Source organism: Oncorhynchus kisutch, linkage group LG4 (genome assembly GCF_002021735.2).
Source record: "Oncorhynchus kisutch isolate 150728-3 linkage group LG4, Okis_V2, whole genome shotgun sequence".
Taxonomy (NCBI): Eukaryota; Metazoa; Chordata; class Actinopteri; order Salmoniformes; family Salmonidae; genus Oncorhynchus; species Oncorhynchus kisutch.
In genome coordinates, this window is record NC_034177.2 from 67,454,572 (window position 1) to 67,473,202 (window position 18,631).

An 18,631-nucleotide genomic window follows, 5' to 3' on the forward strand; every position below is an offset into this window, starting at 1 on the left:
GTTATCCCACTGAGCAAAGACTTTCGGTACCTACAGCATTCATATACATTTAATTAAGGCTTTCGCTTTAGCTGACATTATTATTATTGACAGTTGTCAATTAAACTCATGAATGCACCTATTTATGTCAAATTGGTTTGTGTTCTACTTGTAGCCCTGGTTGTCCTGAAAATAAAATGGTAAAACACTTCATTGTGAGGCTCAATATAAGGGCTGGACATGCAGATAAATTAAAGTCAGATAAATGAAAAGCAGATTTTTGCTGGGGTCTCGGGACTGATAGGGTTAACTAACCAAACTAACCACATTTTCTATTGAGGAGCCCAAGCTGTCAGTGTCATGGGAAATATAAAGGTGGATGAATAGGTGGAGGCGGGCCTGGAGGCTGTCATTAAAAGGCCCAAGTAGAGACAAACAGAAGAGCATGAATGTGGTCCAAACTTTGTCCTCTTACTTTCTTTGGGAAAACATTAGCTCTGCTGACATTGGATCCAATTTGTCAGTGTATGTAAAAACGTTTGCCTCCGCCTGCTTCTCCTCGCACATCTGTAGCATGTGAAGGCGAGGAGAAGGCCATATGGGAGGGGGGGTGGGCATTGTTTCCACCAGGTCTTCCATCATGCCCTCGTTTCTTTTTTTGTGTGGACCGTCAATCTCTTGGCCAATATCAAAGCTACAAGGAAATTAGAGCAGACTGGTTCTAACACTGAGCACTAAAGCCTGGCGGGGTGCATCCACTATGCCACTAATTAGGCAGCGGCCAACAAATAACCTGTCAATGCGCTATAGCCATTTCTCTCTCACACACACCTGCATTTCAACCCCTATTACCGAGCGTAAGAGAGAGGGGGGCGAGAAAGAGTGTGAGACAGATGGCGCGCTCAAGTGTGATAAAAAGAACCACCACAACAGAGGGGTGTTAGTTGCCCTTCATTCTCCAAATAAACTGCCTCTGCTCTGACTATAAACCCCCTGCACAGGAATAAAGACATTTGTAGAGTCGAAAATAGACTATTTAAGATTCTAAAATCCACGACGCAATTCTGCATCACCTCATCTGAACCAGATCGCTAGAGACAGAGCCTACCCATAAAAAGGCAACTACAAAGTCACTGATTGATTCCCTGTTTTGCCTCCCTCTACCCTATGGCACCGGCCTTGGATGTAGGCTAATGAGTCATCTAGCATTAATTAACACAGTGCTAAGCCTCAGTGCTAGCCCACGATTGCCTCAACACTTAATGAAATGATCCCCTAATTAGCTATGAATCCTGGTTCCCTCTATTTCATAACGCGTCACTGCTAAATCTGCAAGTAGGCCTATATGAATTAAATATAAGCATGCGGTGGCAATAATCATGATTTAGGCATATCCTCAAATGAAAAACCTTATACTTAAACCTTTTGACCTCGCATCTAAAATCTGGCAAAATTCAACTTCTTCTCTGAGGACTCTTTTTCATAGCCTAAAGCCCTCTAGTTTCCCCTCAAAATGGTTCCCAAAACTAAAAATACAATAATATGAATGCAGAAATATGCAGAAGCACTGCAAATATCCCAACAATGTGTGTAGTGCAGGCCAGCAAAAATATGTCACTTCTATTGGCCCACAAGCTCAGTCTTTGCAATCATGGCTGCACTAAATAAAAGATTAACCTCATGACTGACAGGATTATGCTTTCGCCTCAAACAAATCTTGGATATCCCCTTCAGTAAAAAAAAAAAAATGTCACCCCTTTTTCCCCCCTCAGACAAATTGCAGAATGTACATTGGCTGGTCGTGTTTAGACCCATTATGGAGTTAATAGCTACACTTACCCTACAAATTGTCCATATGTCTAAAAAGGAGATTCATATGGCTATTTACTGAAGGGTTATAATTATGATGCAAGAAAATTGCAGCTGTATAATTGTACATGAACCTCTTCAAATCTTTTCACAAGTCCACAAAGCTCTAATGGAAAATATATGAAAACAAATGGGAACGTAAGGGCAATTTCAAGATGGGCCTATTTGCAGAGACTTCATCTACACATTTATTGTGAGAAAGAAAATTATTCTTGCAGCATCTGGTGGCTGGTGCCCTCCTAAAATACCCCCCAAAAAGTCCTTCCAACAAAACAAATAAAACGCAATGTTGCAATTATGGTTTAGACCAGGCCCACCAGAACTTATAATAATGAAAAACAATTCAAAGGCATCCTCTGGGACAGTTGCACACTACAAAAAAAATATATAGTAGGCCACTTATTACACAAGATAACGATTAATCAATGGGCTATACATTCATATGGTGTGAAGTAGCAACATTTCCCATTAGGTTTGAAAAACTTTCTCCACCTCTCTTTTGCTACTTGAGCTCAAGTGCAGCGGTCCCCTGGCTTGGCATGCAACGGCAGTGTGGGTCACCCTCCGGCCTGTTCAGCTGCCAGAGCCCTTTGTGTACAAAGATGTTAATTGGTCCTAATCCGCCACTAGAAGCTGTTTTGGTAGCCTGACCTCGCACCCTGAAGAACACCTTGGTGTGAAATACTAAAGGGCCCATTCAAGTACCAGAGAAAAGAGGCACAGAGCATTCCAACACAATTCAATTTCCCTGCTGAAAGAGGGGGATCTGGGGGGTGCATCATCATTTGAATGCTGAATAAATGGTACAAAGCAGTGGTAACAGTGATGTGCGGCTCACAATCACACATTCTACCCGACCACAAGCATGGACAGGGGGCTTCTCACAGGCTGCCAGGAGATGGGAATGCTAATTGGCCCAAGCCTGAAACCAGGGAACCTCCACATACTAAAACATCCAACTAGCCAACAAACCCACTCCACCCAAAAAAATTAAGTCTAAACTGGTTCCATGGGATGTCCCAACTCTGACGTCACCCCATTGAAGTTGAAATTTAAAACGATTAGTGTTAGGGCTGAGTAAGAGTTAGGTAATGGTAGGTAAGGCAAGGGTTGCATTACAGTTCAGAAATCTGCATTTTAAACCCTTTCACCTGAATGTATATTGAAAGTCAGTCTTGTTTTTTGCTTCAATAGAGTGATCATGGGCGTGTATCTATAGTTCCCCTTAAATAATTATATACATACACACACACACACACACACACACACACACACACACACACACACACACATTAGTGCTTACAATTAAAAAGCAAGGTCTTATTTACAAAAACTATGGCGATCATATTTGTAATGCTTTTCATAGAATGTAGCCAGCTACATTTCCTAATGTTTTGCATGAAGTTAATCATGCATATAACCAGAGAAAAGTAGCTACACATCAGTCAGAGCGCTGTCTGCTGATAGAAAGACCCTTTGTGAATTCTGATCCGAGTGGAGGAGAAGTGCAACTCAAGCACAAACTTAGTCTGAGGCTAGCAGAAATTACAATAAGAAGCATTTTTTTTGCATATCCAGGGCTTGCATTAACGCAAGCCCTGGGTAAAGGTTTAGGGTAGGGATGTTCCTTTTTGTGTATCCAGGATCATTATAATGGATAGAATTGGTAATAGAAACAAAGGTAAAACACACTAAAAAGCACAGTTTGCTGTTTTTTCAGCTGCTTGATGTGAGTGTGTTAGGTTTAGTTGGCTGACAAAGGTGAAGTAATGTTAGCCTAGCTATCCTCCAGAACTATATTATTTAGTCGACAATCAGCTCACTGTTGACCATTTAGACATAATTTATAAAATAATGATTTATTGAAGTTGTCTCTAGTCATCATTGAACCTCTGCTAGCTAGTTACATGCCAATGATTTGTTTAGCATAGCAACGTGGAATGAATAGAATGAACGGCTGAGTCAAAACTTGAAAATAGAATTAAAGACCAGCCTGTTTGGTTTGCAACTTCAGAACTAATTGGCTTTTGCCAATCTGGTGGAATGAAATTATTATAATTTTTTTGAAATGGTATTTTTTTTTCTTTTTTTTTTTTTAAATACACGTTGGCAACCATTTTATAAAAGCCATAAAGGCCCTCGACCCCGGGATTATCGTGTGATAACTCCTACCTTGGCCCTAAGAACAGCCCAGAGTTATCCACCGATAGTCCGAGTTCTCATGCCTTATTGCTTAAGTAACTGTCCAGTGGAAATCTCACTTTTAAAAGCTCATAATCTGCTAACTCATATCCAAATAATGTTATTGACTCGTTCTATACTTGCATGTGGCCAAAGCATTTTTTTTTAAACATACAAAAAAAAAAAAAACTTAAAAACCCCATCTCAAACAGACCCTTTCAATAATCCTTGCCATTTCATCAGAGGATGACGTTATGTTTTGGACAGGCTGTTTCATTGGCTGAGCTAGCAAACCAGCTATTTAGTGGTCATTAATATTTTTTGACAGCTATGCCCAAACCATTTTGTTGTTGGGTACGCCCACACCATTCAAAAAATACAGAATATCTGATTTTTAACACAGTTGAAGAAGTCGGAAGTTAAGTACATACACTTAGGTTGGCGTCACTAAAACACTCCACAAATTTCTTGTTAACAAACTATAGTTTTGGCAAGTCGGTTAGGACATCTACTTTGTGCATGACACAAGTCATTTTTCCAACAATTGTTTACAGACAGATTATTTCACTGCATCACAATTCCAGTGGGTCAGAAGTTTACATGCACTAAGTTGACTGTGCCTTTAAACAGCTGGGAAAATTCCAGAAAATGATGTCATTGCTTTAGAAGCTTCTGATAGGCTAATTGACATCATTTGGGTCAATTGGAGGTGTACCTTTGGATGTATTTCAAGGCCTACCTTCAAACTCAGTGTATCATTGCATAACATTATAGGAAAATCAAAAGAAATCAGCAAAAGACCTCAGAAAACAATTGTAGAACTCCACAAGTCTGGTTCATCCTTGGGAGCAGTTTCAAAACGCCTGAAGGTACCACATTCATCTGTACAAACAATAGTACGCAAGTATAAACACCATGGGACTACGCAGCCGTCATACCGCTCAGGAAGGAGACACTGTCTGTCTCCTAGAGAGGAACATACTTTCGTGTGAAACGTGCAAATCAATCCCAGAACAACAGCAAAGGACCTTGTGACGATGCTGGAGGAAACAGGTACAAAAGTATCTATATCCACAGTAAAACTAGTCCTATAGACATAACCTGAAAGGCTGCTCAGCAAGGAAGAAGCCACTGCTTCAAAACCGCCATAAAAAGGCCAGACTACGGTTTACAACTGCACATGGGGACAAAGATCGTACTTTTTGGAGAAATGTCCTCTGGTCTGATGAAACAAAAATAGAACTGTTTGGCCATAATGACCATCGTTATGTTTGGAGGAAAAAGGGGAAGGCTTGCAAGCCGAAGAACATCATCCCAACTGTGAAGCACAGGGGTGGCAGCATCATGTTGTGGGGGTGCTTTGCTGCAGGAGGGAGTGGTGCACTTCACAAAATAGATGGCATCATGAGGGTGGAAAATGTGGATATATTGAAGCAACATCAAGACATCAGTCAGGAAGTTAAAGCTTGGTCACAAATGGGTCTTCCAAATGGACAATGACCCCAAATATACTTCCAAAAGTTGTGGCAAAATGGCTTAAGGAAAACAAAGTCAAGGTATTGGAGTGGCCATCACAAAGCCCTGACCTCAATCCCATAGAAAATGTGTGGTCAGAACTGAAAAAGTGTGTGCGAACAAGGAGGTCTACAAACCTGACTCTGTCAGAAGGAATGAGCCAAAATTCACCCAACTTACTGTGGGAAGCTTGTGGAAGTTTACTCGAAACATTTGACCCAAGTTAAACAATTTATAGGCAATGCTACCAAATACTAATTGAGTGTATGTAAACTTCTGACCCACTGGGAATGTGATGAAAGAAATAAAAGCTTAAATAAAATCACTACTATTATTCTGACATTTCACATTCTTAAAATAAAGTGGTGATCCTAACTGACCTAAAACAGGGAATTTTTACTAGGATTAAATGTCAGGAATTGTGAAAACCTGAGTATAACTGTGTTTGGCTAAGGTATATGTACACTTATCACTTCAACTGTACTTGATAAAAATACATTCAGAAGGAAAACGATAGTAATTCATTATAGATCATATTTCATAGAAAACTGGAAACAGCTACTTTAAACCTGGGGCAACAGGTGGATACAATTACTTATCAGGTAGAACAGAATACTGCTGGTTCTCTGGATAGTAGGGGTGAATAAGTCATACAAGGATCATGATGGCGGTGTTCAAATATGACAGTTCCAAAGATTAGTAGACGGGCATTAACATACCGATGTCAAAATACCTTAACTATCCTCATTAGGCTAACTGTTTTTAATGGTGCCATTTTGACAAGATGTTGGCCTAATTGTTTAACAATTCAAACCTTCAGGCTGGTGGTAGAAAATAAGCCTATTTCTACCACAGCGCAAAAAAAATAAGACTGGCAATGCCAAACTGAATTAAAGCAACCTTCAGAAAATCTCAATTGCTTCTAAAAACCAGTGTAAGAGAAATCACAAATGGAAACAAATTTATAAAAAAACACTACCGTTCCAAAGTTGGGTCTCTTAGAAATGTCCTTGTTGAAAGAAAAGCTCATTTTTTGTTGATTAAAATAACATCAAATTGATCAGAAATACAGTGTAGACATTGTTAACATGTTGTAAATGACTATTGTAGCTGGAAACGGCTGATTTAATGGAATACCTACATAAGCATACAGAGGCCCATTATCAGCAACCATCACTCCAGTGCTCCAATGGCACGTTGTGTTATCTAATCCAAAAGGGGTTTCTAATTGATCATTAGAAAACCCTTTTGCAATTATGTTAGCACAGCTGAAAACTGCAGTCCTGATTAAAGAAGCAATAAAACGGTCCTTCTATAGACTAGTTGAGTATCTGGATCACCAGCATTTGGCTCAAAATGGCCATAAACATAACCTTCTTCTGAAACTCGTCTGTCTATTCTTGTTCTGAGAAATGAAGGATATTCCATATTCCTGCCTTCTAGGCAGAGTCGCAAAGAAAAATCCATCTCAGACTGGCCAATAAAAAGAAAAGATTAAGATGGGCAAAAGAACACAGACACTGGACAGAGGAACTCTGCCTAGAAGACCAGCATCCCGGAGTCGCCTCTCACTGTTGACGTTGAGACTAGTGCTTTGTGGGTACTATTTAATGAAGCTGCCATTTGAGGACTTGTGAGGTGTCGGTTTCTGAAACTAGACACTAATGTACTTGTCCTCTTGCTCACTTGTGCACCAGGGCCTCCCACTCCTCTTTCTATTCTGGTTAGAGACAGTTTGCACTGTTCTGTGAAGGGAGTACTACACAGAATTGTACAAGATCTGCAGTTTCTTGGCAATTTCTCGCATGGAACAGCCTTCATGTCTCAGAACAAGAATAGACTGACGAGTTTCAGAAGAAAGTTATTTGTTTCTGGACATTGAGCCTGTAATCGAACCCACAAATACTGATACTCCAGATACTCGTCTAAAGAATAGCCGTTTTATTGCTTCTTTAAATCAAAACTGTTTTCAGCTATGCTAACATAATTGCAAACAGGTTTTCTAATGATCAATTAGAAATCCAAAAGTGTTTAGCTAACACAATGCGCCATTGGAACACTGGAGTGATGGTTGCTGATAATGGGCCTCTGTAGGCCTATGTAGATATTCCATTAAAAATCTGCCGTTTCCAGCTACAATAGTCATTTAGAACTTTAACAATGTCTACACTGTATTTCTAATCAATTTGATGACATTTTAAATGGACAATTTTCTTTGCTTTTCTTTCAAAAACAAGGACCTTTCTAAGTGACCACAAACTTCTGAACGATAGAATATACACTATGGCACAAGGACAGCTGAATTATTTTTGATGAATATGGAATTGAATAGCGTAATCAGCCTGCTTCCTGAAAACACTGTTAAGGCTATAAAAGCCTGCGTACAGGCATTGGTATGTTACAGACTTTGTAAATAATTTGTTGAAATGGCAGAAACTCATATATATATATAAAATAATAATAATATTTTTTTTTTTTTTAAAGTGTCAAATTTCTGAGAAGCCAAATTTAAAACCAAATAGAATGTCACGTGTATAGAGGGGGGGAAGAAATGCATGTCTGTTGAAATATTACAACAGTGATCATAAAGGTAAGCATACACATGATTAAAAGACAGGTATCAATTAGTATGAATAGGTTACATTGATAAGTTATTTACAGGGGTATTGACAAAAAAAAATGGGGATGCTGTCCAATTTGCCAGTGCCTCCTACTCACCACTGTTTCTAACATACAGCTCTTCTAACAATGCTCCTCGTAGTGATGACAACCCCATCAAATGTGCATGCTTTTAACCTTGCAGGTAGATGGCCCCAATATGGAAAAAGGACTCCCCACCTGACTGCATTGATTGGGAAGCATGTAATCAGACTCGGACCAGGGGAGAATTGGCTAGCAGGGTGGGAACACTAATCTGTGGGGTAGTTTTGCTGGTGGGGAGCATACTGACGGGGGACACCTATACAGAGAGGCAGCTGGTTAACCCCAGAGCCCATCTGCAAAGGTGGTGCAGTTATAACAGATTGAAACAAGAAGGATGCCACAGCAACAGTTTAGAGCCATTTGCAGGGGCGAGAAGCATTTTGCCATTCTCTTGGTAGCCTAACCTGTCTAGAGATGGCTCAGTTTGGGTCCCTCATTGTCAGCAGGAGCAAAGGAAGGTTGAATTCAATTCAATTTCAGTCATGAAATGCACTGAATATTTGCTAAGTAGATTATAGTACTTTCAATTCTAACAAATTCTCTGGGTAATTTAAAAGGGTAGCCACTTACAACATACAGTATCTGAAAAGGGGAAAATCACTATTCTGATCATGGAGGAAGTGATCAAATGGAGCAACAGAGGAGATTTCTTGACATGGAAAATAAACTGGCCTCTCACTTCTCCATAAGGCTCACTACAGTCTAAGGAAGGCATGTAAAGAAATGTGAAAAACACCAAGCTGAGGAAATGTCTCAACTCGGATTGCTTTCTCCTCATACAAATGCAAAAAATAAATATGGCATCTTCATTTTCTTTCATGTCAAGACAAACATCCACAGAAAGTATTTATTTCTCTGACAAGCTAGTTGCTTAAATAATTGCAGAGACAAATAATGAACACTATAGAATTGTTCAAAGAAATAAGTTTAGGACGGGTTTTGTACATTGAAAATGATTTTATCATTAGCCTACTACATCATTACAAAGAAATAGTCTGCCTTGTGCAATGTCTTTATAACACTGACTGTGTCCAACTAAAACAATGGGAAGCCATCCACTGGGTTAATTATCTTTGTCTCAAGTAAATTTCGAACAAAGGACCTTTATACAATTAAAGTCAAAGACTTGCCGTACTCCTCTGTTTATTTCTCCTGCATTTCATAGAATATTTTCATTGCCTCGCTCAGACGCCTGTTGATTCACTGACGTAACGCAAAGCATTGGTACATTGTGATCCTATAGCCTAGGTTGCATTCATATAGCTACCCCAGGGAAAGGGTTTCTTTGAACCAAGTCTCTGAAAGTACAGGTTATAGGCTACCCACCAACCTCTCCCAATAAAGTTGGATCTATGGCACACATGATACTGCAAGGATGCCAACTCATTACTATGATAGTAGGCATTGAACATATTGCATTCCATCTTAAATTATTCATGAAAATGGTATCACTATTTTCATACCAGTTTTTTTTTTTATTAAAAAGAAAAACAGGATGCCTTCTTATGAAAAACATGTGCCAGCTCATGCACCACTAAAATAACAGAGAGAAGGCTAAACTGCTTTCTAAAATATTATTTGTTCAAATTGCTGCCCGGACTATAAGCCTGCATTGAATGGCAGCTGTTCAGTATGATGTTTGATGAGAATGAAAAAATGGTTCAATGCCTACATTAGAGGGGACATTTGAAAAGTAGGATGGGAGGGAAATAGGGTTATAACGCAAAGCAGAATCTTCGCCTTAGCTTTCAGATGGCCTCCGCTCCATTAAGTAATTTCCTTCCAGTTTGCTAAGAGGCTTTTAGTCCATGCTTTCCTCTGATACTCAAGGAAAAATACCACCTGGCTAGCTCTATGATAGGACATGTTTGAGGTGTAAATATATGAGGGACAGTGAAGAACATCAGTGAGATATAGACAAAGAGGCAATGAGAGGTACCATCTACAGGTAACTGCCAAAATAAAGGAAACACTTCAGTAAATCAGGGACAAAGTATATTGAAAGCAGGTTCTTCCACACAGGTGTGGTTCCTGAGTTAATTAAGCAATTTAACACCCCATCATTCTTTAAAAAGGTGATGTATCAAAATGCCCAGTTGCCCATTATTTGGCTACCATGGCAGGAAGAAGAGATCTCTGTGACATTGAAAGAGGGGTCTCAAAGGAGCATAGGGGGTTTAAAAGGTGTCAGTCACCAGATCCCAACCCGGTTGAACACTTACGGGCGATTCTGGACTGGCGCCTGCGAGAGCATTTTCTACCACCAACAAAACACCAAATTATGGAATTTCTCATGGAAGAATGGTGTCACATCCCTCCAATAGAGTTCCACCCACTTGTAAAATCTATGCCAAGGCACATTGAAGCTGTTCTGGCAATTAAGACAAGCATGTTGGTGTTTCCTTTATTTTGTGAGTTAGCTGTATTTCCTATGCTAAGGTAAATATCAATCAATCAGAGTTTATTATTGTAACCTAAATATAGTGTCGGACCAGCACATGGAATCTTTTTAGTCTTTAGGCTGAAGACGTTTAGTCAAAATCTCATATTGAAAATGTATTTCCAGCTATTTTCTATAGCAGGAATATTGTGTACGTTGTAAGACCTTAAAATATGTCCTGAAAACCTGTCGGTACAAGAAACATACATATTTAAATACATCTTCAAGAAAGGTTCTTCATTGATTTAGATCAGAAATATCAATTAAGGCCTAGTTCGTTGTCGTGATCATAGTCCTCTCCTCAAGTAAGACTCCCTCCCTGCCTACTTTCTTTTGTGGTCTTAAATACATTGAAGAGGTGTATTTCAGTTAATCAAGGCTAGGGGAAGCGAGACCAAATTTTCCAAGAAACAAGTTTAGGATGAACAAAGGGTGAGGCAGGCTTCAGGTAGTGGAAAACAGATGAAAAATGGTAGTAAGAAATGGTAAGTAATTTCCCAACAGCCAATGAGGGCAAGATTCCAATGAGGAAATGTATAAACCATCAAAGGCTAAAACTTTGTGATAATCATAAAATGCCCAGGGTGGGACATTAACTTTAGTCCACCAGCCACTGTTTTTAGATGGGAAAAAAATCTAAATCGGAGTGGCTGGTAGATTTGACGAGCCCAAATATTTTTGCCATAATTACACCAAAAATCACAAGTACCAGACGAGCATGCTTGTTTCTAAGATTAAAAAATATATTACTAGTAAGAAGTAAATGTTGTATATTGCTCAATTTAATTTTTGTGACCCAAATCTTTTAACCAATATGCTAAAAGATATCATTTAGACAATAGCAAAAACAGATAAACAACTGAACATCAAGAATCAAGTGCCTGCCCTGCAACAAAATGCTGTGATACAGCTTATTTAGTATTATTAGTTCACAGCTCTAATGCTGACATTTTTTACAAGGATTACATAAGTTGATATTTAGGAGCACACAAATACCTTAAAATTAAACTCTGAATTTCAAATAGCTGCCTTTCCATTTTAATAGCAAGGCAATGGCACATTTCAGCAAATAAACGGCAGTTTTCATTAAATTAACATTGGGTCTAAATGAATTGCTTACGAGGTTACCATGAATGTTTACATGGTTTATATTAAATAATTCAGTAATGACTGGTAAAAAAAAAAAATTGGCCACTGAGAACTTCTGGCAAAAAGCTTTATTTTTAATAGAGGCATACTAAGACAAAATAAATATGACAGTGTGTAAATGATCACACGGTGCAGGAAATAAAGACATTCAAATGCTGGTAGTGAATGCAGGAATTAAACAATTAACTATAAAAATTAGCAAAATGTGTGTGCATTAAGGAAATAGACACCTGGCTCAAATGGAAGCCTGTCTTCTAAGCACCTTTTGTTCAATGATTAAAGGAAATAAATGCCTGGGCTATTACTTGAAGCTTATAGGTACATTTATGAGCATAATTAAATTATTTCTGTGCTTTAATGTTAAGAAATGACTAAAAGTTCATGAATAAAAAGGTTTTTGGAGTGTTCCATGGTCAATCAAGCACAATGTACTCACAAAAATATGAGTCAGTCAGGTGAGACATGTTCAGCTGCCCCTTTAAGGGGAGGGCCTTTTCCGTGGCACTTCAGTGTCATTCAGAGATTGGAATCTCTGTTGTAGAAAACTCTAACTAATATTAAAAAACAACCTAGCATGTGAACAAAACGATGCAACTAGCCAAGAAGCACAAGGACAGTTAGTAGGTCTTTCAGGTCACCGAACATTTGGGCTTTGGATTTTTTTTAAAGGTTTTAACTGTTCCCGAATTTTGTTTGACCACCTGCTAATGTGACTGGTGAAAAGGACATTCTTACCTGCCAATGCCAAAATCTACCTGCATTTGGTGGGTGTTTCCCTTCCCTTAAAAAGAAAAGGAGCCACACGCAATAATTGAATAACCTAAAGACCAACGTTTTGGCAGACAAGCGGTCTTCATCAGGGTATAACAAACACTGCGGGTCACTAGTTTATACAGTGTCAAAGGACACACAGGTGTCTGTAATCATGGCCGGGTGTGGCTTGATAACATTGGTTAATTTACAGATAAATAGAACATATAAAATACAAGTGGATAGCATACGATCATAGATACAATTTGGCTACATAGGCCTACAAACATTTACAATGAATAGCAACATCACAAGAATGGCACAAGGTGTTCATTTCCCACCCTGAAAGTGCCACTTAAAATGGATCATGAACAATTGCCGCTTTCCATCATAAACTAACCTACATGTACACTCATTAGCCAGTTTATTAGGTACATCCATCTAGTACCGGGTCAGACCACCCTTTGCCTTCAGAACAGCCTTAATTCTTTGTGACATTCTACAAAGTGTCAGAAAGTTTCACAGGGATGTAGGTCTATGCTGACACGATGGCATCACGCAGTTGCTGCAGATTGGACGCCGGTACATTCATGCTGCTAACAGCCCGTTCCATCTCATCCCAAAGATGCTCTATAGAATTGAGATCTGGGAACTGCTCATGCCACTCAAGTAAACTGAACTCGCTGTCATGTTCCAGGCAATGTTTTTGCACTCCTCAATTATCCAGTGTTGCTGATCGCGTGCCCACTGGAGCCGCATCTTCTTGTTTTCAGCTGATGGAACCCGGTGTGGTCATCTGCTGCAATAGCCCTCCGTGACAAGGATTGATGAGTTGTGCGTTCCGAGATGTCGTTCTGCGACATTATTTGTCTGTTTTTGGACCTCCTGTTAGCCGGCGAAATTCTTGCCATTCTCCTTCAACCTCTTATCAACGAGCTGTTTTCACTCGCAGGACTGCCGCTGAATGGATGTTTTTTGTTCCTCGCACCATTCTCGTAAATTCTAGACACTGCGTGTGAAAAGCCCAGGAGGGTGGCCGTTTCTAAGATACTGGATCCAGCGCGCCGGGCACCGACAATCATACAACACTCAGTCACTTAGGTCACTCGTTTTGCTCATTATGCTGCGTCTTGTCCTTTACAGAGATGTACATAGATGTATACTCCTTTGTTATGTTGACAGGCAGGCCCATGGGCTACCATTTTATGTTCAAACTCAAAACATACAATATAAGCCCATATGCCTACATCTAATTTATTTTACCTTTATTTAACCAGGCAAGTCAGTTAATAACAAATTCTTATTTTCAATGATGGCCTAGGAACAGTGGGTTAACTGCCTGTACAGGGGCAGAACGACAGATTTGTACCTTGTCAGCTCGGGGGTTTGAACTTGCAACCTTCCGGTTACTAGTCCAACACTAACCACTAGGCTACCCTCCTGCCTAATGTTCTTCCACACGTCACCAAGAGCAGATAGAGGCTGAATTCAGAGTACAATATGGTTCTAAAGTCCTGTCTTTAGCCGGAATCAGAGAAAGACGATTCCACACCACAGCTGGATGTTGGCCATGCCTATTTTCACACCCTGGTGAAGAAAAGATGGCTGAAAGGCACCCTCTTCCCAATACACCACTGTTAAAAGGCCTCTGAGATGGTGGCATATCACAGATGGATGGTGACTCTATTAACTGTTCCTTGAAATAATAACATGGGGATATGATTTCTCTACATGTTCTCTTTCATATAAACCTGTATTCATTATTTTGGCCGCTGCTGAAGAATACATCAAAGGCCCATTTCATCAGTGTTTAAATATATTGTTTTTAATTTAAATTTATGAATCTGAGCTGGAAAAAGAGACTATTAGCTAAGGACGCTAGTTAGAAATTTAGCAACACTAAATTCTATGCAGACAGGTATTTTGTACTGACAAGCAAAAGTCATTACAAGCTCCAGTTTAATTGGTAAAACTGGTCATAATTTGTTATTATTAATCTGAGTACGTTGATAATGCTAACATTAGTCAAATTTTCCAAATTGCTGATGGCTAGGCTACATATTGGGAGCCAATTTCATTCCTATAATCCAGTGCCTTTTGGACCTCAACTTCTGGGAGGGAAAAATTATATATTTTTCTTTTTGGTATTCTATCCGAAAAAGGGCCATGTTTGACTTTCAGAAAAACATATTGGCTCACTCAGGCAGTTAAATCCCTGTTAGGTGCATAATCGCATACAGTCACTGCATAATCCTAACATGGTGGAACCTAACAAGGTGGAAATGTGGAGCCTAAATTATCCATAGCTCTGTGGGTGATTGAGATAAAGATGGCATAATGAATTTGATTAGTTTTCTCTATAATTTAGCCTAAGAGGGTGGAAATGTATGAGTGAGACAGACTAGCATCATGAAACATAAAACAAACAGCATCAGTTTCGCAACAAACAATGACACTTCCTGAATGTGATGTCATTGTGGAAAGGGGCTGTTTTCTTAAAAGGAGAATTAATACAAACTAAAAGGGTGGAAAGTGATATCAGGGACTCAGAACATGTTAAATACAATATTCATGAAAAAATGTTTTGATGAGAGATTTTAAATGTATTATTTGATGGCTTTTATTTCATGTAGAAGTTGATGAATAACATCCTTGGACATGGATAGAAAACACTTACAGCCAATGAAAACAAATAAAAGTTCATAAAATTCATATTCCATATTTTTGTGTTAAGGTAAAGGACACCTGAAATTGTATTTGAATATTTTTAGAATCCACATTTTACACGAAATAAGGGGGACATGAAAGGCACTGCACACTAGGAAAAAACCTTAAATGTATATTTTAGAATGGGGGCATCGACTGGCTATTAGTTTTACTCTTTGCAATGGCAGTCAAACATGTTTAAAATATGTATGCAAATTATGGCAAGGCTAGGGGAATTAATCGATGAAAAATTTATGTATGAGACATCCTCTCCTGCAGCCTCTCACGTGATTTCGTCACATGAGTGGGATAATCAACCCATCTGTTACTATTCATGTCCTCCTATAAATAATTTCCACACCACAAGTCCACACCCCAATACAATTAGCTAGCTACAATTTCCAAGAAATGCAGAAAAATCGAAGGCTGCAGTGTATTAAAAAAAAGTAGCTAAAGCCGTTGAATGCGTGACACGATTATTCAGTCAGCTGACTGTAGTTGAACTTGCTTAAACTAGCTAGCTAATGTTCACAACGCTATATTTAGTCCAACAGAGTACGTAGCTCTAAACATATGCATGTAACTGTTATTAAAAACTCTGATTACAGAATTGAATATAACATACAAGCAAAGATGATTTAGACTTTTGCAAAACAGCTCCGCGTACTGTACAGGTTTGCTAACGAGCTAATGCTAACAATTGGGCCCATAAGCTAAAGTTAGCTTGCGAGCTAGTCATTTCACTCCTTTTCGCATTTTACTTATGTCGCCTACAGTGATAGTCAAGTTTTATATTGGATATTTCACAGACACTACGTTTTTTCTCTAGCTAACGTTACCAAGCTATGGAAAAATCAACATTTGTTCTGGCTAGGTACGTACTCAGCCTTGGTTGTGAGATGTAGTTTCTGGTCACAGCCTGTGTGTGCGTCCTTGCCGCAGCAGGTCCGTTGATGTCCATTGTCCTGTTTCCCACCAATGTTGCCATGGTTAAATTAACGAAACTCACCGGTTACCTGCTACGTTACAGTGTGCTGCTAGCTGCGAGGCTATTAAATGACAGTGCGCTGGCGGCTAGTCATATGACTTTGGAATCCGGATGTTTGGGTTTCCACTAGTTACTACAAACACAAAGTCAAAATTGTCTATAGCAAAAATGTATGAAATAAATGGTCTTATTGGTCTTAATTTAAGGTTAGGATTATGCATAAGGCTTATTATTTTCGTTAGGTTTAAAATCCAGATGTTATGAAGATAAATTGTATAAATAGACGGGGTTTAAGACTTTGTGGCTGTGGTAATTAGTGACGACAGGATGTTTGAGTGTACAAGAAGACAAGGTCTTCAGTTGGATGCGCACGCCGCTGTTAATCAATTAGATGCGCACGCCTCAGCACAATCATCTTTCTGAGTGGACAGTGAATATGGGATAGCCTACAAGACCGATCCTATGCGATGTAATCATATTAACACGACTCTCAACCGATTAATTGGAGGAAATAGGTGAACATTTTCACACACGCACTTAAGAGATTTCATAATGCCAAATGAAAATGTGATTATCTAGGTTGTCTTTCACAGCACATGTGGGGATTGCATTTCAGGTAGCCTATCTAGAGATAGACATTCTCCCAGCATGTCTGCCTTTTGGTTATAGTGGTACTTGTATATTGAGGGCCTACAGTTTTAAAGGTCCTTGAAAGTTGGCTACTTCAGTTAGAATACCTGAACAGGGCTACAAAAGGCCCAAATTGGATGACTTCTCACTGCCAGTGGTCCGGTAAAACCTATTTCAGTGTCTATTATTGCAGAAAATGTTTTTTATTTGAACTTATTAAGTTGTGTGGTTTCAGGTACGCTATTAGCAAATTATGAGAGTACAGCAGTATGCAATTCCCACTGGAATCATAACTGAAAATCATGACTTCTCACTTTATAATTTAGTTTAATGGAATTTCAGGCAAAAGAGAGGTGCTTTGTCTGAAATCTTACATTGTATTCCACATAGCGTATTGCTACCCTACAGCACATTGGTATACTGTACGAGATAGTAATCTGTCACAATCGGTGATCTGCTTGTGCATCATGACCTTCATTTGAGCTACAGTAGTAGCCTACTGGCTCCAGATTGCTGAAATCACATGTGCCTCACACTCACACAATGTCCTGGTGAGTGCATTATCACTTATTTTGAGTGACAGGAAAAAAAAACTGCACTGATCCTGTCTCACTTGAAGCAGCACGTCCAGCACAATAGGTTGTAAGCGAATGTTTGAAGATGGTTTTGAACTGGTGCCCCCTACCCAACTGACACACACACATACACACCAGCTCTCTGATGGCAGAAAAAGCACTACAGATTGAAGTGGGTAAGCGCTGCAGCGGTGAAGCTGACGACACAACCCATTCCCGTAGTCCCTGGAGAGCCTATCCAAACGTTTCAGACTGCATGCAAAAAATAGCAAATTAATGCTACTGAAGGGCTCCCACCCACAGGAGCACTGCCCTCATTTCAAAAATAAAAAGAAATTCCTGAGTATTTTCAAATAAGTTCAAAGGATATGATTTCGCACAAACACCTTGTTACTATCTACCTAAGCTACTTGGAATATTGTGTTACTGTAAAGGTGAGGTCATTGTACATTTGGTGTTAGTTGATATGTTAAATCAACCAACATTTGGTGTTAGTTGATATGTTAGATCCACCAACATTTGGTGTTAGTTGATATGTTAGATCCACCAACATTTGGTGTTAGTTGATATGTTAGATCCACCAACATTTGGTGTTAGTTGATATGTTAGATCCACCAACATTTGGTGTTAGTTGATATGTTAGATCCACCAACATTTGGTGTTAGTTGATATGTTAGATCCACCAACATTTGGTGTTAGTTGATATGTTAGATCCACCAACATTTGGTGTTAGTTGATATGTTAGATCCACCAACATTTGATGCAGGTTTATATGTTGGATCCACCAACATTTGGTGTTAGTTGATATGTTAGATCCACCAACAAATGGATAAAATAATAAAGTCATTGTTTTCTAAGGCTGTTAGTGGCTACATTTGTATTATTTAATTTGACTAAAATGTATTGATATGACTACACAAAGATTTCTATAATCTTATATCTCAAGGCCAATTGACCTACACGAAATTAGATAGTTTCCCACATCCTCGAAAAATGTAAAAGCCTTTTGAAACACATTACTTGAGGTTTAGTCATCATGCCTACAGAATGCCTTTATATAAGAATGACATAATGTCTGTACATATAATGGTAAATACTGCAATTCAATTGTTATTGTTTCAAGTAAGGCCACTTAAAGGGGCAATC

General features: G+C 39.0%; 1 protein-coding gene across 2 annotated transcripts in view; it reads right to left on the minus strand.

The window, feature by feature from the left end:
• atp6v1ba (ATPase, H+ transporting, lysosomal, V1 subunit B, member a) overlaps nucleotides 1-16,653 on the minus strand; it is a 44,221-nt gene extending 27,568 nt beyond the window's left edge. Inside the window, exon 1 of one of the 2 annotated variants that reach the window (XM_031823456.1) lies at nucleotides 16,175-16,653. In XM_031823456.1, coding sequence (XP_031679316.1) covers nucleotides 16,175-16,280 — 106 coding nt within the window. In that variant the 5' untranslated portion in view covers nucleotides 16,281-16,653. The remainder of the gene's footprint in view (nucleotides 1-16,174) is intronic. The other variant, XM_031823457.1, reaches the window with a different exon arrangement.
• Between the last annotated feature and the right edge of the window lie 1,978 nt (nucleotides 16,654-18,631).